General features: G+C 35.1%; 2 protein-coding genes across 5 annotated transcripts in view; one reads left to right on the forward strand and one right to left on the reverse strand.

Annotated features, from left to right (window-relative positions):
• Positions 1 to 14584, forward strand: part of NR3C2 (nuclear receptor subfamily 3 group C member 2) — a 145130-nt gene extending 130546 nt beyond the window's left edge. For all 4 annotated transcript variants that reach the window (XM_026698132.2, XM_026698129.2, XM_087936058.1 and 1 more), the window contains exon 9: positions 10505 to 14584. In XM_026698132.2, the coding sequence (XP_026553917.2) occupies positions 10505 to 10660 (156 nt within the window). In that variant the 3' untranslated portion in view covers positions 10661 to 14584. The remainder of the gene's footprint in view (positions 1 to 10504) is intronic.
• A 6614-nt stretch (positions 14585 to 21198) lies between these two features.
• ARHGAP10 (Rho GTPase activating protein 10) overlaps positions 21199 to 27135 on the reverse strand; it is a 119798-nt gene continuing 113861 nt past the window's right edge. Inside the window, exon 23 of the mRNA XM_026698128.2 lies at positions 21199 to 22889. Within this exon, the coding sequence (XP_026553913.1) occupies positions 22801 to 22889 (89 nt within the window). The 3' untranslated portion in view covers positions 21199 to 22800. The remainder of the gene's footprint in view (positions 22890 to 27135) is intronic.

A 27135-nucleotide genomic window follows, 5' to 3' on the forward strand; every position in this document is an offset into this window, starting at 1 on the left:
ACTTTGGTGCTAGCCTGCTGCTGTGTTAGAATGATTTTTCTTCATCCTGATTGGTTGGGAGTCTTGGTCTGTGTTTACTGGTCTTGGAGTTTGCTGTGTTTTGCTTGATTGGTGTTTCTAATATCTTCTGTCTGCTTTGTAGCATTTTTTTGTCTTGATTGACTGGCAACATTGTGTTTCCTGTACTGGAGGCTTTTAGTGCAGCTTGGCTTCGAGTAAATGGATGGTTATCATTTATTAGGAAGCTAGGTTTCATCTGGGTGCCTGGTTGGGGTGTGTTTGAGTTGGAGGTATCGGGGTTCTGCTTGTGCCCAGGTGTTTGCTTGGCTTGTGGTTTGGAGATTTTTTTGTTTGTGAGTGCAGGCTTCCAGATAATTGACAGTCTGGTGGAGTCATCTCTTCTATTCATGCTTTCAGGTCTTTTTTCAATCTCTATGGCTTCTCTGATAATTCTGTAGCTGGGGTTTTCTATAGTGGCTAGGGTTTTGGTGCCATTGAAGTCGATGCTATGACCTGTTGCTTTCATGTGTTGGACTAGTGAAGAAATGTGTTCCAGCTTTTTGTGTTCATCCAGGTGGGTACGTATTCTTCTATTAGTCTATCCAATGTATGTGGCAGGGCATGATGTGCAGGGGACTTCATATATGCCTTGGTTTTCCAGGTCAATTTTATCTTTGGAGTTTCTTAGGATGGCTGCTATATTTCCGTCTGTTTTGAAGGCAGTCTTGATGTGATGCCTGTGTAGTATTTTACTGATTTTGTCTGTAGTACCTCTTATGTAGGGCAGGACAGCTGTTCCATAGATTTGTTCATCTTCTAGGTCTCTATTATGTCTCAGTGTGTTTTTGTGGATCAGGCCTGTGATTTTGCTTTTGTGGAAGTCGTTGGCTGTCAGTACTTTAGTCAGGGTGCATAGTTCAGTCTTCATGTATGTCTTGTCTGCCAGGTGTTTGGTTCTTACAATTAGTGTTTTGGCCGTGGAGTTTATCTGTGCTGGGTGGTGGTGGGATTGGGCGTTGACGTAGCGGTTGGTGTGCGTTTTCTTGTGGTATATGGTGTGTCCTAGTGTGCCATCTGTTTTTTTGTAGATTAGTACATCTAGGAATGGTAGTTGTTTGTTTCCATTTCCATGGTGAATTTGATTTTTGTGTGTCTGCTGTTTAGGTGTGTTTGGAAATTGTTTAGGTTTTCTTTTCTATGGGGCCAAATCACAAATGTGTCATCGATGTATCTTAGCCATAGTTTGGGTTTGTGTGTGGCATTGGCTAGGGCTCTGGATTTGAATTCTTCCATGAACCGGTTTGCAATAACGGGTGACAGTGGTGATCCCATAGGGGCTCCTTCAATTTGCTTGTATCTTTGTCCTTTGTATATGAAATATGTGTTGGTTAAACAGTGTTCTGCTAGTTCCATGAAGTGTTTGGGTGGTTGGTATTTATTTTTGATGATTTCTAGGTTTTCTTTTATCGGGACTTGAGTGAATAGTGAAACCATGTCAAAACTTACAAGCAGATCTTTTTGTTCCACGTGTAGATCTTTGATCATTTCCAAGAGGTGGTATGAGTTTTGTACATGTGAAGCTGCTGCTTCAGCATTGGGCTGTAGCTGCTTTGCTAGGTATTTAGCTAAATTATAAGAGAAGCCAAAACACTAATTGCAAGAACCAAACGCCTGGCAGACAAGACACACATAAAGACTGAACTATGCACCCTGACCAAAGTACTGATAGCCAATGGCCAAAAGCAAAATCACAGGCCTGATCCACAAAAACACACTGAGACATAATAGAGACCCAGAAGATGAACAGACCTATGGAACAGCCGCCCAGCCCTACATAAGAGGTACAACAGACAAAATCAGTAAGATTTTTGTCTTACTCACAGGCATCCCATCAAGACTGCCTTCAAAAATGAAGCCATCTTTAATGAACAAGTAATCTTAGGTGGTGGGGAGGAAAGGGGGGAAAGAGAATGGAAAATTTAAGATTGGGAAAACTCCCCCCAAAAAGAGAGTGAAAAATAATTATAAAATCAGAAAGCAACAGAAGAGGGAAATGCAGAAGAGAGAATTAGAAGTAGAGAGACAAGGGGGTAAAAAGGGGAGGGAGAGGAAGAGAGGGAAGAAAGAAAGTAAAAGAAGTTATAAAGGACAGAAACAAAATATAGAGAAACAGGACCTATTTAGAGATAATGGGTGAAAATTTAATGGAAAAGGGGATTCTGCTAAGGTACATAAGATAGTATTGTTATATTAGAAACAGAAATAATTTTAGAAAATATGGAACAATGTATGATTAAAATGTTTGATAAAATAGCTATCGTAATTCAGTGGAATGCTTGTCAATAAATAAATGTAACAAAATGAATATTTAATGATTTACAAAACATATGTGAAGAGAAATAAGGGAAAAATTAATTATGGAGATTATATGTGTCTTTAAGGAAGTATGATATTTAATTGAAAAGAAGTCTTAAAGATGTTAAGATTTTAATGATTATTGATGATAGAACTGAATTGGAATGGAATGAGGGTTTATAATTACATATATTTATAATCTTTTTTTAAAAAGAATATAGTGTGTATTATAAGAATGTACCAAGCAGAATTCAGTTGGGAGTTATGTATTATGTATTATACTGAAGGTCATAAACTTAAAGTATATATTGAAGTTTAAATAAGAGTTGAATGAATGTAATTAAAAGCTATAAAGGTGTCATACTCCAATTAGTAACTACAGGAGAAAATTTGTTAATGAGAAAAGATAATACGAAATTGAAACAGAACAGACAAAAGTATAAATATAATTATTTGAATTGAGATCAGATAATCAAAATAAAATTGAGAAAATTAAAAGAGGGGAAAAACTATATAGAAAATGTAGAATAGTATAAGATATGGAATAGAGCACAAAAAGGAGAATGAAATTGAGTTTTGTGTCTATATAAAGAAGTTCAACCCGGGACCATGCTACTTTCAAAAAATATGTTTTATTTGTATTTTGTATGTGTGAAAACCCAAATAAAACTTTATTTTAAAAAATACTGCCTTCAAAACAGACAGAAATATAGCAGCCATCCTAAGAAACCCCAAAGATAAAATTGACCTGGAAAACCAAGGCATATTTGACGTCCCCTGCACATCATGCCCTGCCACATACATCAGACAGACCAATAGAAGAATAAATACCCACCTTGATGAACACAAAAATGCAGTAAAAAAACTGGAACACACTTCCTCACTAGTCCAACACATGAAAGCCACAGATCATAGCATCAACTTCAGTGGCACCAAAACCCTAGCCACTATAGAAAACCCCAGCTACAGAATTATCAGAGAAGCCATAGAGATTGAAAAAAGACCTGAAAGCATGAATAGAAGAGATGACTCCACCAGACTGTCAATTATCTGGAAGCCTGCACTCACAAACAAAAAAATCTCCACACCACAAGCCAAACAAACACCTGGGCACAAACAGATCCCACCCACCCCGATACCTCCAGCCCAAACACACCCCAGCCACCCACCCAAATGAAACCTAGCTTCCTGATAAACGATAGGCGGCCATTCACCGCGCTAAAAGAGCCCAATACATGAAACACAATGTTGCCAGCTAATCAAGACAACAAACTCTACAAAACAGACAGAAGATATTGGAAACACCAATCAAGCAGAACACAGCAAACTCCAAGACCAATAAACACAGACCAAGACTCCCAACCAATCAGGATGAAGAAAAAAATCATTCTAACAAAGCATGAGGCTAGCACCAAATTTAAAACAGAAACGGCTGTGAAAGTCGGACACACCCAATATACAAGCCTGATGATGGCAGATGAGATTCTGCTGAAACATCCCTGCAACTTTAAAAGCATAACTATAATGATGTGGTAAAATACTCGAACAAAGCTGAATACCATACATACATACATACATACATACATACATACATACATACACACACACACACACACACACACACACTCAGACACACGCACACATACAGATTATGTAGGAGGTTGGTTGAGACTTGGTGTATGGATGTTCATCATATTTAATATTATAATACATGTCAATAATACATTGTCATGTATAATGGATTATATTTCCATTCTTATGCATATTTGGACTGGTTTTAAGAAGCCTCTAGAAGAAATCAGGTTTATTACAGTAATGTCTTGGAATGTCTGGATAATACTCTTACAAGTAGTTTCCTTTGTGGTAATACCCTATTTAAATATACACATATTTATAACAAAGGGTCTTTATCTATCTACCTATCTGTCTATCTACCTACCCACCTACCTACCTAATCTCATTTTCAACATTACTCTGGTAATAACAAAAGAGTTTTAGCTGGGTTTTATAGTTTCTAATGTGTTTCTTAACTGTTTTTAGCTCTGTTGTACACTGCCCAGTCACTTCTTTGTGTGAGGGGTGGCTATATAAATTGGTTTAATAAGACAAATAACAAACGTTCTGCCTCATCTCAACTTGGACACAGAAAATCACTGATTGAAGGTGTTGCCTCTTCAAAATACTTGTGTTACGGGATAATTTTTAAAATGAGTAAATTGATCTTCTGAGATTGGAAATATCTAAAATCTTTGTCTATCGATTTGGTTTTAAGATACATATTTCAGAAAGTAATACATTATTATAGTGCCTCCAGTGGTTCCCTACAATTACATCATTTAATAAACTGAGTAAGATAATCTAAAGGTCATGTACAAAAAAATGCCCTTGGAGACTAAATTGTGCAAAGAAGGAACTGAGCTACTTTAAATACAATAGCTAAGTATAAATATAATAATTTGTAATTTAGGCAGTACCAACAACACAAACATTTTACATTAGTTGTTTTAGTTGGTGTTCTCCTCATGGGAATCATATGGGAATGCCAAAAAATGCTAAGCTAAGGAAAAAGCTCCTGAAAAGAAAAGAAAAGATAGGCAGATTAAAACTGTAAAACACCAGCACATTTATACATACACTCCCTATTTTCTAAAAAAGAAACAAAAAAACCTTTGACTGCAGACACAAAGTCATATCACTTGATGGAATCAAATTTAAACTGATGTACATCCTAAGTCCCCAGGCCGCAGCCCATTACTGGGCATTGAGCCCTTCAGAATCGGGCTGTCAAAGTGGTGGGTGAAAGTGTGCACACATCTCACTTGCACGAGCAACGGGTAAGCATGGGTGTGTGTGATCCATTTGCACAAGCGGCAGGTACTCATGCAAATGGAGCTGATCGTGCATACTTACCATCTCCTTTTCACCACCCTGTCGGTCCACAAAGCTGGGAAGGTTGGGGGACTCTGTTATAAAAACCTTGGGAGAAGTATCTCATATCTGAACATTTGCACATACCATAGAAGCTTGCAAAGCTTCCCCAAACAAAGATGACACTATGCTAGTACAATGAAAGCCTTTACTACATTTTTTATGATACAGCAAGTCAAGTTTAATTAATTTTGAAATTCAGTATCTTTTTTAACAGTTTGCATCAATAAACTGGCATAAAAGATAAACAGATAAAATAAATTTTAAATAATTAGTTTCTTTTTCTGTTCAGAGGAGAAAGGATTGGGGCAGTAGTTTTGATTTTGGGAGGATTTTTTTGTGGAGGATTCTCTCCAAAAACAAGACACAAATAATGAAAACAAAGATGTAGTGAGAGGCTGATTCCTGAATAGTATATGCTGGCACTGATTTTTGTCTTAAAAATACTAATGAAATATGCCCCAGGCAAATATATGTCAAAAACCAAATTTCTAGACTCAAAATCATAATCTTTTGGTTAGGTATAGAACTGCAGTGTACCAGCCCAGAAGTTACTGTCAGGGAGCTTTATTAAAATAATTTTAAGTAGTTGAATAGATATTTCAGCCAAATTCCTCTCAAGATTATAAGACGCTAAAAACAGTCTTAGTTGTTGCACAAAATTGTGTGTGTGTCACACAATAGCCATTCAGAAAATATCATCACTCTCTTTCATAGTCACTTTTCCCCTGGCCTCTTATCTTTAATATATGATCCCTGATTTAGAAAGCAGAATTTAGCTATCAAGCGTAATATAATTTCCTCCTAAGTATGAGCTTTTAAAAACAAATTATTAATGACAAGATAAACCATTACAATGATGATTATTTAACTTTAAGCTTGTTGGATTATTGCAAATAGTGAAAACCATTGTTGCTGTTATGTAATTCAGTTAAACTACTTATTATTTCTGTTGATAGAGAATTGGAAAAATTATTTATTTTCTGCAAATTCCTTCTTGATCCCTTAGTTTTGTAAAAATATCTCACTTTAAAAAAAAACTAGCTGATTAAAAACAAAAAATAAATCGAGACGATAATATGTTTTTAGTTAAATAAAGAAATACAATTTTAATAAGGTGCTATTAGAATCATTATGTGATTTGAATACATATTGCTGTGTGAAGCTTATTTCCATTTCACAAATTAGGTCAGATGGTGATAATAATTTACTACCCTGTCAGAAGTAGAGACAGAGATTTCAATAATTCCTTTTCAAGCCAGCTAGGTTGAGCTTGCCATCTTGGAGAAATGTAGCTATATCATTGTGGAATTTTCAACAGTTATAAAACTGATCAGGAAGGAATTGTTGCATTTTTTAAAATAAAAAACTAGCCTTTCAAAACACAAATACTTCTAACAATTTTTCATAAATTTGTAATTAAATAATAATTGTGAAATATATGGAAACTCATCTCTAAAATATAAAGAAGAAAAGCAGGAAGAGCTGGGGAAGGTGGAGTTAAGCATACCATCAGCTTAGAGTCATTGCATTCCTACAAGTGCTCAAGTCCAATCGCTCTTGAATTCCATTGACCTTTATTGGGTATCAATTTAGTGTTGAACTTTAGGTGAATAAATACTTGTGTATAGGCTTGAATAAATTTTCTATACTGCTACCTTCTGAATGGTCCTGATTCCTTGCACGTGACACTTACATAATTACAACTAATCATTATAAACCTGAAAGTAAAGTGCCTTTAATGAATTCGATACAGTAAGTATATATTGCTATTCTGCTATATTTGGAACATAATCCATAGTTCCCAAGGCAGCATCCCATAATGATAGAATTCACTGGACATTTTCATCTTGAGCCAGAGATAGGATTCCAACCTCGGATCACTAATATCAGATTTTTTTCCCCTGTCCATTAAATTTGAAGGTTTATGCTGTCTGTAGTTGGACTTATTACTTCTTGTAGTTGATCAAGAAAGAGACAGTAAATGGAGTTGTGCTGTATGCCTCCATTATCTTGTTACTTGTTTTACTACAATCTTCAGTTGCCTGGATTGGAAGCAGGGTAATTAGAATAACCAAAGCAGCTGTTTTGCTTTTCCTTGCCAGGAGCAAGGGAAAAAAATGGTGAACCATTTATTAACTTTTTTTTTTTCATGTTAGCATGACATGGCTGCCTGGAACTGATTTGAGTTAAAAACATTTTTAACTGCACACAGTACGTTAACTTTGCCCACAACTCAGACTCTTGTACAGACAGAATCTATGTTCTGTCTGTTTGCATGATCCTTATTTCTTCTTTCACCAACCGTGTCTTCTGTCCTTTTCTTCCATTTGCCCAGGATCCGTTTTTTTCATGCCACATTCCTATTTTTTTTTGCACCTCGTTATTTTTTCTTTTTAACATTCCTTTTCATCTTCCTTTCTTTTTTTCCCCTTAAAGTTGCTTCTATGCCGGCCTTCTTTCATCACCAGAAATTTTATCTTGAACCTAGTAGTTACAGCAAAGCACCTTACAGAGATAAATGTGTGTAATAAAATAAACTATTATGTGTCCAACATAAAAAAAATATAAAATTTGCCAAACGAATATATAGCAATGCAGCTTTAAAGGAAGGACAGCTAAAGCAAGGAATCTGGATTAACACAAAGAAATAGACTGAGGGATCAACAGGTCTGTAAAGACACTGATTCTGTTCATCTTTGAACTGTATTTTTGGAGCAAATGGTCCAAAAACCAGTTATTTTTGGTGGTTCTGGCTTTAGGAATTCTCTCAGCCTAACTAAAATAGGTTCTTTGTGACTGACCCATATCCAACACAAAAGTTCACTTGTGGGTACACCTTTGTCCTAGCAGCAATTTGATGATATGCATGCCAATTCTGCTCATGATCCAAAAAGGCTTGGGGACCCTACACATCTGTCTGAAAGTTCAAACTTATTTTCTAAATGTTGTAACAAGGTTATAGGAGATAAAACTAATGGAAATAGGGCATGCCCAGTATTGTTAGCAAAGTGTATATAATTTAGACTGTGTGTATATTTCATGGATTTTCTGTTACTTTTTTGTGTGATCCATTAGTAAAAGGCCAATGAAAAAGAAATATTATTTAGAACAAAGAGAAGCTACTGTGAATAAAGAAAATGGTTGTAAACTAGATGTAGTTTAATAAATCTTACTTTCTAAATCTTGCCTTCAATGTTTGTATGAATCTATAAGTAAAGACTGTAACCTTAGGACAATTTGAGGCAGGTTTATATCACTCACTTTATACATAAAATATGCAGACTCAGAAGGAAAATGGATATGGCAAAAGTTGCTATTTTTATTTAGGAAGAAAAAAAGGCACCAACACACTGTTTGAGGAATTCCATGTTCTCCTTCTGCTCGACCTCCAGTTCCTTATTGTAAAACCAAGATGTTTGTTACAAACCAGAGTAAATTATATGCTAGTTTCTTTCAGTGAAACTGAAGCAGAAGTAACTTTTTTTTCCAGTTCACAGCTGCTTTTTACAGAGATTTGGAAAATAACCTTACAAGGCTTTTTGCTTTAAAAGCCGTGGTTCGCAAAAGGCTGGAGGAAATAAAGCAGCCATTTTCAAATCATTAAAACAGCTGGTTTTGTGTTGCTGCTTTGAAAACTGCTTTTGCAGGGGTGGGATTCTACTGGTTCTGACCGGTTCTATGGAACCCCTTGTTAATTTTCTAAGCAGTTCAGCGAACCAGTAGTTAGAAGAAATCTCCTTTTGTTTTTTTCCACCCTTATTACATTCTTGGCAGTATGCCTAGACTTACTTTCTCCAAAGGTGGATTTTTTTTATACTTTCTTAAAGGGGAAGGGTTGTTTTAAGCTTTTTATACTGCTGTCGGAAGGAAATACTCCCCTGGAAATACTTCTTCTTGGCTAGCTAGAAAGATTGACATTCAAATGTGAGTTTCCATACCCTTTCTGAGTTTTGGTCTAAAACTGGTTTTTGGTGAAGGTTAATTCTGTGCTTGGTGACGTTTAATCCTGTGTTTATTGATGGGATAATTTTCTCTATTCCATTTTGTTTGGAAAGAAAAACATTAATCTCTGTTCCTGAACAGAAACTGGTTTGAGAAATCTGGCTAGTTCCTGTGTTTATTTGTTCTGGTAATTGGTTTAACAAGCAACAGTTACTGTTGTGATTTAATTATTTGTATTGTGTTTGAATTTTTTCCTGCCTTGTGGTTTCTTTTTCTATCTGAGGAAGAGAGTCTTCCTTTACTATTTTAGTGGTATCTGGTACTGTCCTTTTGGGGTGTACTTCCAAGAGGCAGGATGCAAGCTTGGCACTGATTTTTTTACTGCCTTTCTGGGGGGCATGTGACCTTTCCTTAAATCTGGATGATATCTTGTGAGATGAATGAGACCAGCTGGTATTTTTAAGTGGTGCAAATGGATCTAAGGATTGCTTTTCCTGGCTGTGCTCTTCTGGAGATCTTAAATTACCTCTCTGCTAAAGGGTTTCATTTTATGAGCACGAGTTGGCTGCTGATAGTTATCATTGCATTTTAACTATATTAATTCCTCAAAGTGCTCTGGTACCTTGCCTGATTTGTAACTCTGGCTTGCAGGTATTTTTAATCTAATGATTAGTATTTAAGGCAGCTTTTTGCAAGCAAAGAAGCTTTTTGTATTTTTGTACAGGTAATCCTTGACTTACAACAGTTCATTTAGTGACTGTTCAAAGTTACATTGGCACTGAAAAAGTGACTTACGACTGTTTTTCACATTTACGACCATTTTAGCATCCTCACTATCATGAGAGGCTAGGCGAGAAGCTCCCCTTGACATGACTGATGTTGAGTTGGCCACACCCACCCAGTCACATGACCACCGAGCCACACCCACTAAGTCACGCCCACAGAACCGGTTGTTTAAAAAATTGAATCCCACCCTTGTGCGTTTGGTTGTTTTCACATGTGAGAATGCTGAGCAAATTCATGCAGGTATAAAGATTCATAAGCAGCCTCTCAACAAATGTGCAAGCCTGGAAAAATAGACTTCAGGGTTCAAGGAAGGGGGCCTCAGGTGTGCTCCCAGGTGTTTCTCCACATCTTTTTTCAAAGTATTTGCACAGCCGTAAAGTTTCGTCTTTTGTACTGCTGTTCTAAATTGCTTGTTCAGTATTACAAACTATTTTCAACATCCTTTAATGTTCACCATTCCTGACTTTTTTTTTCTCCCATTCCATTTCAGCTTGTTAGTGATTTGCTGGAATTTTGCTTCTACACCTTCCGAGAGTCTCAAGCTCTGAAAGTGGAGTTTCCAGCCATGCTGGTAGAAATCATCAGTGACCAGTTACCCAAAGTGGAATCTGGGAATGCCAAGCCCCTCTACTTCCACAGGAAGTGACAGAACATGTCTTAAATGGAGAAAAAGAAAACTTTGCCTTAAGTTTCCCTGCGCTATTCCACACCCATGAAGGAGCCAAGAAGCCACATTTAAAGTGTGCTATTCAAAATCGTTCAATGGTGTCTCAGTAGTCTAAAGACAATATGAAGGTTTGGAGATTGAAAAACAAGCATCTGATATGAGCTTGGTAAGACAAAATAGCCAAGATGTTTATGAACATCAAGCCACCCCAAATACTCCCAGCATTTAAAAAAAAGAAATATTCCTGTTCCTATGGATGAAAAGCCATATCTAGTCAAATAACTCCTTGATTTTGATATATCAACAGAAGAACATTTTAATTATGTCATGTAGTTTCTGGTATTGTTTGCTTGTTTTAAAAGGGTTTAAGAACTATTATGAACTTTTAAAAAGCTTACCATTGGTTTGCACATAAATAAAGTCAATATGGGGCATTAATTCTTGTACTATACACAAACACACACACACACATACGTAGAAACAAAATCAAATTCCTGGATATGTAACATAGATAATGGAACATTTTGGTGTGGAATAATCTTGGTATATTCACTTGCGGCATTTGTTATCCCATGTTATCCATCATAGAATGATCTACACTGTGTTAAGTGTTCATTTATTATTTAACTTGAAAGGATAAGATGTTAAAACAAATGCCTCAGTTTCAATTTATAGTATATTGTGCTGGCTTTACCAATAATTTTTTGCAGTCTTTTGCTGTACTGTACAATGCTGTATGTATAAATAGAAGGACCTGAAACAAATGGTATAAGGAACTTTTGTAAATGAGACCTAAAATCTTTAATGGTTAATAGGATGAATGGGAAAGTATTTTTGGAAGAATTCTATTTTGCTGGAGACTATTTAATTACTCTTTTTTGTCTAAACACAAGGGTTTTTTTTCTTTTTCTTTTTTTGTAAAGTGAATTGTTCTGCATGCATAATGAACCGTTTACAGTGTATTTAAGAAAGGGAAAGCTGTGCCTTTTTAGCATCATATCTATCTCACAATGTCTGTTGTAAATAACCACCCATAATTGTTTCCAGTTGTTCTTTTTCCATCCAACTTCCTCAGCATTTGTCTACTACTTTTTACATCCTTTGAGCACAATGAGTCTGCTTCAAGCCTCTTGCTGTGTTTGCAGCTTTATACACATTTTATCTAACAAGATAAATGTTAACAAGGATAGACTCCACTAAGACATCATTTTCTACATGTTCCATTAAGCTAACAAAGCTGTGCAGATAATTTGGTTCCTATTTCAGTGGCGCCTGCTTAAGTCAGCTACATGGTGAATTGTGCCTAGGTTTTTTTTTTTTTTGAAAGACTGTGATTTTGGGATCAAATGAGATTCTGCTCCCCAACCTGTTCCCTCTGAAGATCATGGTCCTACACACAGGCAAATCTGAACAAAACATTCTCAAACACATTTCCGTCCAAGCAAGTCTCATTAACAGTGTAGAACCCTACAGAGTATAGTGATCTACTCATTTTGGGGTTGTTTAATTTTATGTCAAAATTGTGGTTAAAGAACTGTTTTTCCTTCTTTTTAAAACTGGGATCAGTGTATATTGCCAAAAGTTTGGACAACAAATACGTAGGTGGAAATAAAAATTATTTCATATCCTAGACACATTTGGAATGCTAATAAGAATAGGGGCTATTAATGCTATTTATTTTTAGGCAAGTCAATAACTCAGTAACTGTGTATAGGATTGCGATTTAACTACTCTTAAAATCAGCCCTAAAAAAGAGAGTCAGTTTTCAAAATCTGGATCTCTCTTAAAACTATGTTACAACAACAGTGACTTTCTTGTGATGAACATTACTATATATAATATGGATAATTTAAATAGTAGCATAATTATTAAAAACAAAATTCATGATAATTGATATTATATACAATAATTGTCAGTTATCTTCATCTAAAACAAAGTATAGATAACTTCTTTAAGAAAAATAAAGGTTGAAATCCTATGTACAATTATTTGAGAATAAGTTCCAGTGGAATTACTTCTTAGTAATCATGCTTAACATCATGTAACTAATAACCAAATCTGGGATCCAAAGGTTTTTTTTGCCAGGCTTAAAGTTTGGGTATGTTCCTTGGAACCTTCTGCAATTAACAGCAAACCTCCTAATGTACAATTTTTTAAAAGCACTGTTTCAAAAACAGTTATGGAGCATACATAGAACCCCAAGTAATTTCTTGGATCTTAATCATTCATGAAGTTTTTGAAACTTGAACAGATATTTTCATTTCCACCTTGCATCCATAAAATTTAAATAAAACCGTAGCAAGTGGATTTCTCAAACCCGTTTCCCTGTGCATCCCCAAATCTCTCTACTGATCCTCACCCATCGGAAACAGCTTTATAGGGGAAGGGAAAATCTGACCTGCTAATCTGCCAGTATTGTTAATTCCAGTGACAGAAAAGCAGAACTGAATTCAATTCAACCTGACCTTTTTGAGCCATACAGTTTTCTGAATGAGAATCTATGGAAACAGAAGAATCAAGATATATATTACACAGCCATATATTGGGTTGAATCCTGACAATAATAGCTGAACTTAATTCCAGCTGAAATGAATGCAATTTAATAAATTCATTTGCAGTTTTGAAAATAGAAATATTTATCAACTCTTTGAACTGCACAGCAATATGAAACTGAATTTCTACGGTGATAAAAAATATCTAGCATGCAACATGATCGTTTATATTAAAAATCCTTTTTATTAAGGTTTTAAAAAAAACTTACTGAAATTGGAATTTTAATTTAACCAGGTTTGTGGTAAATGATGCAGCTGTTTTTTTATTAGCAAAGTTACTAAATATTTTTCTATCTCCAAGTAACTTTGCTCGATTAAATATTAAAGCCATATTGTTTTCTTTTTTTAAATCCACTGGTAGATATCAGTTGTCTGGTTACTCTTATTTTTTGTACCTTATTGCATTTAATTGTGGTACAATTCATACATCTCAGAACTGTCACGAATAAAACACTAAATTACTTTTAAAACAATTTATAACTTTATGCAAAATAGCTATCTTTGCAGGAAAAGTATGCAGATTATAATAAATTCTTTAATCATCTGTTCATGAAACCATTGATTATTGCTTAGAAATCATTAAAATAAACTTCAAATGAAAGGAAGGTATCAGGAGTACATTATATTTTAGAAGGAAATAGATATCTGTCTCCTGCAAAATAAGATAAACAACTTCAAAATGTGAAAATAATTGTGTTGATTGAGTGTTATGATTTTGTGGCAATGACTGAAATTATACAGCAAGAACACTGTATTTATATAAATGTAAAATAGTTTTAATTTACTGCAGTGTGTATTTCAAGAATAATATTGCATTGCAGTGTGTAACCATTCTGTTGCACAGAACAAAACTGAAAAAGGACTAAAAGCTTGCAATATCAAAATCTTAAAATAAAATATACTTTATAATCAATAATGCAAAAATCTAATCACAGGGTGGTATTTTCACTGACTTTTAGAAACCTTTCAGAATTTAAACCATTCTACATTTAATGCACTTTTAATTGTCTATTAAAGATGTGACATTTTTGATAGAGGGGAGAAAGAAAGAAGGAAGGGTGCAATTTTATCTGGCAGATGACTAACTTGTTAGGTAGCAGTTATAATGCCAGGGTTTTCAGAGTAATGTTTCAAAGTTCATAGAACTGAAGAGCACATGTACCCCAAGAACTTAGCACTTGTGCAGGAGAAGTTCTTGGTGGTTGTGTCCTATTATTACTGGATGAAAAAAGCAGCCAGCACTACAGTATAAAACAGCAACATCTATGCATAATGATGCATTAATAATTAGGAGCTTGCTTCTGTATGTTTAAACCTTTTGAATAAATACAAAATTACTGTTTGGCCTTTATGTTATTGTCTTTAAGTACATAATTTTTATAAGTTGTATAAATATACACAAATTAAAATGGTGTGATCGTAATAATTTCTTGTGCTTTGATATAAATCACACTAATCTGATTATGCATTTGTTTCTTTAGGCAGAAATTTCCTGAAGTGCAAAATATTATTCCAATATGCATCGCCGTTGTGTCTACTACATATCTTAATTCCTGCTTTTGTAATATGCTTCATTTGGCTCTGCTATACTGTACACTTTTTAAAACGCACAGTCAGGGCAATTCACTTCTGCTGGGGCAGTTAAAACCCCTCATTTGGACCAGGTTTTTTTTTTTTTTTAATGGAGTAGAACTTCTGAGTAGACACCCAATTAGAGAGCCAGAAGATTGACTGTATCAGTAACTAACACTGTGGGTGTTTACAAAAAAAAACCTGAATTAGCTATGTTCAAATATCAGGGCAATGCAGTGGATATGCAAATTGACTTCATCCTATTCTTTGGTATTGTCCTACCCTCTCTATAAAGAAAGCTAGTGGCAACCAAACAGCACCACTTCTATCTAGGTATGGAAGTGTCATAGAATCCAAATTTTCCAGGTTTCTGAATCACATGGAATTAAAATAAATTCTCAATGGTACACCATGGACGGATAATGATATACAATGAGTATGCAATGAGTACAATGAGTATTCCCTGAAAGCAGAATAGAGCATAGTGCAATTGCATAGTAATTTGCCAGAACAATTTATGTGGCTATGTCTGAACAGGGCAAAAGATTTTTGAAGTGCCTCTGTTCACACAACAGAACAAGCTATAGTGAAAAGAAGCATTGATAACTGGAGCGACCTATGATAGGCCAAATAAAAGAAACCGCACAATGATTTAGTATGGTATGTGAAGCAACCATAATAGACTCAACCTCACACAGATACATATTAGAAATCTGAAACCATCCACAGCCTTTTTGAATGTTTCAATAATGTAAATGAAAATCAGAATCACTAGTCATCTATTCACTATTCTCAATGAATTGTACCTTCATTGTTCTGAGACAGCATTACCGTCCTGCCTTTTAGAAGATTGTAAATGCTTTCTCGCAGTAGCCAAGAATGCCCTCTACATTGTGAAAATTAGCCAGTGGCAATGGTGATTATGATCTCTGGCCCATTGTAGGACAGTTGTTATGCTAATAATGTACTACTAGAAACGAAGTAGAAGATGATCATGGAAAAATTCTCTACTTCAATTTGACAAATTGGGAAAAGTAAGGAATTTTCTCTACTTATGACTTAGTAAAATCCATATAACTTGCAAGGTAAAAAAGCAGATTTATTTTAATGATCCCCAGCAGTACCAAAATTGGTCCAAATTTGTTTACATTATACAAGTAATCCTTGACGTACAACCAAATTGAGCCCAAAATTTCTATTGCTAAGTGATATAGCTGTAAAGTGAATTTTGCCCCATTTTACGACATTTCACAACTGTGGGTTGCTTTCATCTGGACTTTCAACAAAAGGTCAACCTCCAATTGGGAACAGAGGATTTTAGAAATAAACCCTGACTTAAGGGATAGTGCCACTAAGAGAACTTCAGATTCCTGTACCATTACATTAACTACACAAAAGGATTCTGGAAAGGGATGGGCTGCACTTTACAAGAATGGAGAAGAATATTTGGAAAACGACTGGCTCAACTTATTCAAAGGGCTTTAAACTAAAAATGGGGGATGGACTGACCAATCTTTAGGACCGAATCCTAAATATGAACTCCAAGACAACCAATTGAGCAAGGAGGTAGGAAATAATGGGAAGGAAGAAAAATTCTGATGTAAGGCAGGAGATGTAGGAAGCATACCCAGGGGCAGTCGTAAAGAACTCGGATGCCTATACATTAACACTCAAAGTTTGGGAGATAAACAGGATAAACTTGAAGTACGAGGACAGGTATGATATAGTTGCCATTACCAAAACTTGGTGAGATGAAATTCATGACTGGAATGTACTGCTGGAGGGATATAAACTGTTCAAAAGAAACAAGAGGCAGAATTGATTATATGTAAAAATAAAAATATCACTGCATATAACCAGGAATGAAAGCTGCCTTAAATGCCTATGAGTATAAAAGGAAAAAAGATTGATGTTGCCGTAGGTATATACTATAGGCCACCCAACCAAGCAGACAAAATAGGTGAACCTTTTGCTAATGAATAAAGTAGGTATGAAACATACCCAATAGTAATGGTGGACTTGCAGCAAACTCTTCATCAAGTGGAAGATCGAACAAGTTCCTTATGAGTCTAGCTGATAACTTTGTCATCCAAAAGGTAAAGAGGGGTACTAGGAACTCAGCTATACTGGACTTAATTCTTACTAGCAGAGAAGCTAGTAATGATAGAGGGGGGTTGAAGTTGCAGGTACTCAACGGGTGACCATGTTATATTGGAATATAAAGTAGACATGAGAAACACAAGAAAATCAAACTAGTGTCTTAAGACTTTAAAAGAACTGGTTCAACAGACTCGGAGTTTGGGAAGATTCCTATGGATGAAAAATCTTAAAGAGGAAAACAATTCAAGAAGATTGGGAAACTCTGAAAAATGTGATTATAAAAGTTCAGTCCACCACAATACCACTGAAAAAGTAGATAAGAAATCCAAGAAGAAACCAGCATGGTTGCATAAAGAATTCACTGCTAAAGTGAAAGACAAAAAGGATACGTAAACAACATGGAAGAGGGAAACATAAATGAGGCAGAATATCAGCATTTAGCCCAAGCTAAGGCTCAGAATTAACTAAGGCTTGCAACAAATGTCAAAAAATAATAAAAGTTTCTTTCAACATATAAAAAATAAGAAAAAAGTCAAAGAAACAGTTAGCTCACTAATGAGAGAAGGTGGCAAGGAAGTGATAGGCATCAGGGAGAAAGCAGAGCTGCTTAATTCATTCTTTGCAGCTCTCTTCACACAAAAGAAAAAAAATAGCCCAATCTACCAAAAAAACAACCATAAAAGACTGACTAGGAATACAAGTTAAAATAAGCAAGAAAATGCTAAGAGAATCCCTGTCCACCCTAGATGAGTTCAAATCACCAGTACCAGACGGATTACATCCCAGAGTTCTGAAGGAGATGGCAGATTTGATCTCAGAACCATTGAACCAAATATTTCAAAGATCCTGGAGCACCAAAGGAATAGCCAGCATCTCAGAAGATAGGCTCAAGATCCAAAAGGACCTTGACAGACTTGAATACTGGGGCCTATCAAACAAAATGAAATTCAGTGGTGAGAAAAGTAAAGTTTTACAGTTAGGCAAGAAAAACCAAATGTATCTGGCTCAATAGCTGCAAGAGGGACTTTAGAATCCAGTGGACAACTTAAATATGAGCCAGCAGTGTGCTGCAGCCATCAAAAAAGCCAATGTAATCCAAGGCTGTATTAACAGAGGGATCAAACCAAGACCACATGAAATATTAATACTACTTTATAATTCCTTGGTAAGACATTTGGAATACTACATCCAGTTTTGCGCATCACAATATAAAAAAGATGTTGAGATTCTGGAAAGAATGCAGAGAAGAGCAACAAAGATGACTAGGGGACTGAAGGCTAGAATATATGAAGAACGATTGCAGGCATTGGGTAAGCCTAGTCCAGTGAAAAGAAGGATTGGGTGACATAATAGCAGTGTTCTAATATTTGAGGGGCTGCCACAAAGAAGAGAAGGCCAAACTATTCCCCAAAGCATCAGAAGGCGGACAAAAAGCAATGGATGGAAACCAATCCATGAGAGAACCAACCTGGAATTAAGGAATTTCTTGACAGTGAGAACAATTAAACCAGTGGAATAACTTGCCTTTAGAAGTTTTGGGTGCTCCATCATTGGAGGTTTTAAGAAAAAAGTGAACCACCATTTCTCATGATAAAAGGTCTCCTGCTTGTGCAGGGGATTGGACTAGAAGACCTCCTAGATTCCTTCGGACACTGCCCTTCTGTATGAGTGTAGTTGTTAAGTTAGTAACATGGCTGTTAAGTGAGTCTGGCTTCACCATTGGGCTTTGTTTGTCAGAAGGTTGCCAAAGCTGATCATACGACCCTAGCACACTGCAATTGTCATAAATATGAGTCAGTTGCCAAGCTTCTGAATTTTGATCACTTGACCATGGGGATGCTACAACGGTTCTGTGAAAAACAGTCATAAGTCACTTTTTTCAGGGCCATTGTAACTTCAAATAGTCACAAAGAGTTGTAAGTTGAGGGTTGTTTGTAATGCATAGTGTGGCTCCCACAGCATAAACATTTACTACAATAATATTGATACAATAGCATATTATGCAGCAATTCTTTGGTCTTCCTTTCTAGTTCTAGTTCCTATGCAGGGAAAGGTCATGGGCCTTGGCCCCTTATAATTACCCAAGCACCATAACATGTACAAAAGTAATAGAATATAAGAAACACTTAAAAATTAGCTCTACACTGAGGAAAAAGCATGATCTGCTTGGTTCCAGCATTCGAGTAGAAACCTATTTCTGCTTGTTTCTATGAACCCTGTCTGAGAAACAGCTATTCTTTTCAACTCTTGAATTGGATCCTTTCATTTGAAAGATGTAACTAAACTATGCCTAATTAGTGGTCTAATTTACTCCAAACACGAGGGAGAGTAGAATGATGCTTGTTGCCCTCATTCTCAGCTATTCAATTGTGAAAAGGATTGTAGTTTCTTATACATTACTCAGAGAATCTTGATTAATCAGGCCTGCATGAGGAAACTATGAGTATACTATTTTGTGTTAGCCGACGGCATCACAGGGATTCTATATCCCTTGAGTACAATCATACTGAGAAAAGGAAGAGATAAATGAAGAAACTCAAAACTCTGTGCATCTCAATTGCCCTTCTAAAAGTTCAAACCGACAATCTGATTTCCATTACATTATTCCACAGGCATCTGTGCTGTTTTGGTAATATTTCCATACTGCTTGATGATCTCCCAAGTAGAATCACCTTTAAGCTATCTGGTACAGATTATAGCTTTTGATACAAAGAACTATATTAATGCCCCAGAGTCTGGGAGAGTTCCAGTTGGACTAAAAAAACAACACTATGTTGGATGACAACTGTGTCATCTGGAAATAATTTTTGTACAGATTGCTGTACAGTTCTGGGCAAAAAAGCAGCCAATGATTGTCAGTTAAACCTTCCAATTAAAGAAAACAGTGTAAAAGTGTCATTAAGCTATGATTTATTTTTCAAACTATTTTAATTTAAGGATAACAATAGCAAAGATCTTATACTCCTATTAATTTATTTAAAAATTGGTATGTGGCAAATATTCATTACAACACAGCTTTATTGCGCAGTCCAGTAAAATGCCAGGTCATGCGATCTAATTTCCGATTAGGAAGCAAATGTATATTTATTTCCTACTAACGTGTGTGTGGTGACCAGCTATATTGAGGATGAACTGTAGCTATCATTATTGCAACCTTGATACATATTTAAATATCCCTTACTTCCTTGTAGGTTTATGTAGTCTGCATGTGTCAAAAATGATTCAACAGTAGCGCTTTAGAAACTGTACAAGCACAGCACTTTTCTGCCATTGACAAAAGCAGCAAGGAAGGTGGGGTGTTTTTTTTTTTTCAGATTTCCATGCAAGATGAAAAGAAGATATGGTGGTTGTACTTGCTCCAAATCATATTTATTGCGTAAACACCTTAGTGTGCAGATGCCCATAATTCCAAAGAATATAATGATCGACTCTATCTGGGAAAAAAAATATCATTATCTTCTTAATAAGCATTTTGCCATCAACCATGCTGTAGTCAAGACTTGACTTTAGAAAGCTGCACAAAGTTATGCATACATATACCTAGGGAAATACACACTCCAATTTGTACTAGATTAGGTTTATGTATGCATTATCTCAGATGCAAAGGATGCAGTAGAAGTCACTTCTGAAACAATTTAAACAAAATGTTGATAAATGCTGCTTAGGTTCCTTGAATGTAGCACTTCACAAATCAGCCACAAAAGATTGTCTCACTGTAATCTCAGAATCAGTATTTTTCAACTGAAGAGTACAGTTCTGGCTGAAAATTGCTAAGAATTTACTGATCATGCAACGTAAGATAAGTTGAAGTACACATTGGTAGAAACATTATTCAAGAATGTAAAATTAATATTTCCACTGTTTCAATTTCCTGTCCTCAAAATCCTACTACTTTCCAATGATTTTTCTTTAAAAAGTGGTACATGTAAGTGATATCATTACCTAAAATGTGGAAATTTATATTATAGGGCAGTATATTATAATATTTTTTCATATATTATTGTTAAAAAGCCCAAACTAGCTAGAGGTAATAAACACATTATTATAGAAAGATAAAGTTGTCTGAATTTTTAATATTTTGTTCAGAAAATTTGACAACAGAAGATTTACGAGAAACAGCTACATAAAAAAGAATTAAGTAGTCACCATCCATTCAGTTCCTTTTCATTATCCATAGGACTTAAAAACTTCTTGGTTGAACATGAAAAAAAAGTTCTGAATTTCACCAACCGATTGAAAACTTGTACAAACTGTTTCTGAAGACAGTAAAGAAAAAGTCTTCAAATCAAAAAGTTACAGTTTATATTTCATTTTAATCAACAGTTCTCAGGGGATCATAAAAAAAATTGGCAACCTGGTTAAGTTATATTTTAATGAAGTGAAGAGAAGTTGACCCAATCTCTGCATGGTACAAAGTTATACATGATATACATCTGTAAATTTGAATGCACTCTTAGTATTTCTGTGTAGCTGATTATACAGAATAATAAAACAGTGAATATTGCAGAATAGAACTTTCAACTACCCATCAAGTTAATGTAGAAGATAATATCCAGTCATAAAAGAAATTGAAGCTACATTGAGGATGGATATTTCAATAAGGTAGTAATCTGACATATATCCTCAAATTGACTGTAAATTTTTATGAAAGGTTCTTCAAGCAGCTTCACATTCTCCAGACTTCATTACATTTGGAAATCTATAGGGTGTTCTAAAATATGCAATGCATGTAAGCAATCCTAAGAAAATTTCTGAGTTACAATAATTCTACAAAGAAGAGTAGTATAAGTTTCAGAAGCACGAAGAGAAAAGTTTAAAGTTGTTTACACCTGAAAATTGTTTTTCCTGTTGAACTAGGTGTTACAAAATGTTAACTAAAAGAACATCCAAAATTCTGCCTCTACCATAATCAGTTTTCATTGTCTTTGAATTTGTAAACAGTTGCATACATAGTAAGCCTGCGTTTAAATTTTCAGTAAAATGCTTGCTTAATGTTGTATACTGTAAAAGTTATAGCGACTTTTGTCCACCTAGTTAACCAAAACATGCAGTGTTGCCAAAGCTTTTGCATTTAACAGTATATACACATTTAAGTGAAACTACATAATTTATATAAATTTATTTTCATACTTTGGACATTTGAAAATTACGTTTGATTCATCCTGTCTGCAGATTTTAAATGCATCCTTTTTTTTCCAGCTGATATATTCATTTTTAAACTGAGGCATTCACAATTAATACATTGGATCAGCCTGATGAGTACTCAGATGGAGTCCTTCAGAGATTGGACTGGAGATTACAGCAGAAATAAAAAATGAAATCCTGAAGGCAAAGCAATCCACTTCCATACTGTTACTAAGTAAGTTACAGGGCTGCATTCCTGAAGTCATCTGGACTTGTGCTCAGCTTGAAGAACTATGCCTTTTTCAGATTATCTACAACCTTCACAATGAATTGGCCACATGAATCTTTTACAACGGTTTTGGTTTGCAGTTTTTCCAAGAAATTATTCGAGTCCACTTTCCAAAGTTTTATACTTCTCAAATTTAAAATACAAAAGCAGATTAAACAGTTTTGTGACCTTTCAAACTGGTATTTGGATAACAATTTAAATGGCTTTTTGATTCAAGTTCTTACAAACATGCAAACATACATATAACTCTAAATCTTTACAAAGTATTATTTATAAAATTAAATTTCCTTTTCTGTCTTTCTCTCTCCCCTACTCCATATAAAATTACATGCATCTGCACTGTTACATCTTTATACAGATTAAGATATTAATCTCAAATTTTTACTGATTAAAAGTTTCTGAAGCCAAGAAAAGCAATATACAATATCTATCTGTCTGTAGCCATGGATACCATGTACACCTTCCAAGGATTCAGAAGAAAACTAAAGAAACTGGACATAGTTTTGTGGAATGAGTCCTCTCTTCCCATTTAGAGTTCCTTCTAGCCAGCCAGGTTCTCGTGAAAGATGCACTGAAGAACACAGAAAAAGAGAAGAACATGTGTTAATTAGGGTAATGTATAATTTATAAAACTTTTCCAGAATTGCACAACCAATATTTCACATAAGCAACTTAAAATCAATCTTTTGAATCTCCATTTTCCAGGAACACTAATGACAAAGGTATATGAGAATCATATAAGTCTATGGTGGCAAAAAATTAAGAGGAAGAAGTTACTATTTTCCAACTAACCCAGCTTATTTTATCAAAAGGCATACGCTTTTATAATATTCAGCTCATTGTATCAGATGCACAGTGAACCTGAAGCAGATTCTCACAACATGGAAGGAGACAGCGCCATAATCCCAGAGGTCTACTTGCTACCTGATCTACTCCAATAACACCATCACTAAACAAATACATGTACAAGATTAAAGGAATCTACACACACTCTCCATCATATGTGATATATTCCAATATATCTGCAAACTGTATGGATTTTATGTAGAACTGGATAAATTTTCCTCAAAGAATTAATGAACAGAAGTTTGGCACCACCAGGACTCCAAATGAGGCCAAAGTAGTATCAGAAGCTGTTTTGAAAAAGCAGGATTAAGTCCATCACTTAGCAACAAACTGCTGAATTTGCATGTCTCTGAAGTTTCTGGCAATATCAGAACATCTCAATAAACACAATGAATTTTAAACACATTACTATTATTGATTAATTATATATCATACAGATGTAATCTGTTTTACATGCCATAACCCTAATCTCCAATCTTTTTTCCTCATCAAGGTTTTATCCTGATTTAAATCCTATATCTTTAACTAGCCATTCTGATGAAGTGAGCTGCAACTCATGAAAGCTTATGCATTTTAATAAAATGTATTATTCTAAAACAAAGATACCAGATTCCTTAGAACTAAAATACTTTAAAACATCAGAAATATTCAGAATCAGTAGTACTTTCTGATCTTACAGATCTAAATGGTAGTATAAAAATCAACGGGCCTAATATATCACAATACTATTGCAACACAAAATATTTAGAATACTTTGATTTTGGAGCACTTCTACTGTATTAGTTGGAAAATCTAATGATTGTCACTGGACGCTTTTGCCTCTGAAGTATTCTCTGCATCTCTGAGAGAGATTTGGAACATGACTCAATTTTTCCAGTTATATTTAAGATATTAAAGCTAAGTTATTAAAAGACTTGAAAAAGACAACAATTCAAGCACTTTAAAAACCTAATAAAAATGAATTATAAATGAAATGTCTCAGAGGAAGCTATTGAGCACTTTTTTCTTCCACTTTGCAAAGTAGAACAGATTCTCTTTTCAGAATAAAATGTAACAATAATAAGCTATAGTGGTATATAGTGGTAGCATACTGACTTGTAGCTGCTTAAAGAAAAGTAACTGATTTGTCTTGGGACTCTCTTCTTTGATGTCATTTTCAAATGCTAATACTGAATAAATAAAGAATAATTTGGAAGGGACCTTGGAGATCTTCTAGTCCAACCCCTGGCTTAGGCAGGAAACCCTACACCCCTTCAGACAAATAGTTATCCAACCTCTTCTTAAAAACTTCCAATGTTGGAGCATCTTCAATTTCTGGAGGCAAGTTTTCCCACTGATTAATTGTTCTAACTGTCAGGAACTTTCTCCTTAGTTCTACGTTGCTTCTCTCCTTGATTAGTTTCCACCCATTGCTTCTTGTCCTGCCCCCAGCTGCTTTGGAGAATAGCTTGACTCCCTCTTCTTTGGGGCAGCCTCTGAGAGATTGGAAACTAAAAGAAATTAAAACTGTATAGAAATTGCACCAATCCTGAAATAGTGGCGGTATCCAAATTCTACCATTTTATTTGTTTCTTTGATCCCAACTCCCTGCCCTCAATCCAATCCTTCTGAACAAAGTAACGGCTAAACTAGCTAAAAGAGAATGAAGATATTATCCTGATTCCGGTCAAGATTTTCTCGTAAAAAATAGGTTAAGGAAGGGAGAATAAATACAGGAGAGATTAAAAAGAGAATAGTAAGTATATGGAGGAAAAAGTGGACGGGAGAGAATCTTCCTTTATGGATGTGGTGATTCATGTCAGTCAGTGATTTAACGGTTATATTAAGTGGCTGTTATTGGTAGCATGTCAATATGATGGATGAATTGTCAGTTTCATATGTTAAGTTATTGGTAGAGCAATAGAAAAGATGCATTATTCTCTTAATTTGTCACTGAAAGGTTTATTAAAGCATATGGAAGCTTAGTGACTGACCCGTATTAACTGGTTTTGTGGTCTATGAATGAATAATGGGCAGAGAGGCATCATGAAAAAATCCAATACTTTCCTCAAGGACTGAAGGACAAATGGTTTTAAAGATTTGGTAAATAACACAGCTTAATAAACACTTCTCTTTAACACTAAAATATTCTACTTACTACACTTGAAATTATTAAAAACATATTCATTTCTGGAGCCACTTTATTTTTATCCCTGCCACTAAGGAATTTTTTGTCAGTAGAAGCAAAGATGAATTTTGGCTTCACTAATATTCAGGCTATATCTAAGTCCTCTTATGGCCAAGATACATCGTCCTCCAAAACTGAATGATAGAAACACTGCAGTTCTTCTATGTGCAAATGATACAGTTCTGTTATTTCAGACACAAAATGATCTAAAGCAGATTCACATGCTTACCTGTATATTGTAGTGCATCGGCACTTAGACATAATTATTCAAAAATGAATTTCTCATCAGGAAAGCTATTGAAAGGATATTAAATTTGCCTAGGTTAGACTTTTTGGATACTGTGATTTGGCTTAGATTTGACAACCCAAACCTAAGATTTGCCAGTATGTACTAAGCCAGGGGTGTCAAGTTCGCGTCATCATGTGATGTATCGTGACTTTTCCCTCTTTGCTAAACTGGGCGTGGCATGGCCAACTCATGACACATCTGGCCCGTGGGCTGCGAGTTTGACACCCCTGTACTAAGCGCACTAAAATTCTGGCTTGGTAACACATTTTCAAGAATGTACAGATAAATGTCATGCTATTAATAAATGCAGGGCACACGTGGATTGTGTTTTCCAAAATGCAGACAAGTCTTGCATTATACAAGCAATGCATTATTCATATCTAGTGCACTAAATGTATTTTCAGCCAATGTGCAGGCCCAGCTTTTGTTCAGAACCTAATTGAGACCATATGGTTCTTCCACTCTTTTAAAGGGTGCTATCTAAATTCTTAAATAACAAATTTCAAGTCCCACAATGTGTTCCAAATGTGGCCTTGTTCATGACGCTGGTGGGATTAACCCTGAAGCTTATATATGGACATTCATCCTCTGTTATTTCTTAAATCAATTTCTTCTCTCATGAGCTTGTTATTTCTGACTTTAAGTGTTGACTTTGTTTAATCCTGAGGTAGAACACTGCATGAAAACCAAAGTGCTCTTTCACTTAATATAATCTTGAAGACGGTATATGAATATTTAGGGGTAGATTTTAAACAAATGTCCAGGTTTAGGAAGCCAATCGCAACTCACTGCCATACTCAAATATGTATTCTTAGATGGTCATTCCCCTTTTGCAAGTTTGCCAAATCACATGATCCAAATTCAAAGACTTATCAATCTTAGGCAAATTTAACATCCTCCCAACAGTATTCCTAAGGTAAGTTGCAGGGTATCCCATCTGAAACAAAGATGTGGTGAAGGAGTTCCTGATTCCTTTTACTGTAATTCTTCCCTTATAAAGGTGCCCAACCTCAAATACTAACTTTCAATCTGGCTAGATATCTAGTTTACCAGATCCTTTTTATATATAAGCGTTACTAACCAATTCATACGATTTTATATCTATAAATGTGGCTACATTTTTTACTATCAGCAAAATCTGTTTATGTTTTAGTTTAATTATTGTTTTTTATTCTGGTTTTAACATACTATTTTGGAAATTGTGTTTTTTGTTTGTTTTTGGCTGATCAATAACTGTAATAAAGTTTGTCTACTTCACCTATGGGACTTTAATATCCACAACTACACAGATAAGAATAAAACTGTGGACTCCTATGAGCAACAGCTGTTTAGAACATAGGACATTAAGGGCTTGGCTTTAAACGTATTTCACATCTCAAAAAGGACGAAGTGGTCCTTTTAAAAGCCAGTGCTTTTTATCTTGCCCTTAAGGATTGATTCCTTTCACGGTATGAAGAAAATGTCAGAAGACCAAGACCATGTCAGAGAAACTACAGCATGTTCTTTGCTTTTCTT

The sequence above is a fragment of the Pseudonaja textilis genome, chromosome 6 (genome assembly GCF_049901715.1).
Source record: "Pseudonaja textilis isolate UNSWEBS1 chromosome 6, rPseTex1.2, whole genome shotgun sequence".
Classification (NCBI taxonomy): Eukaryota; Metazoa; Chordata; class Lepidosauria; order Squamata; family Elapidae; genus Pseudonaja; species Pseudonaja textilis.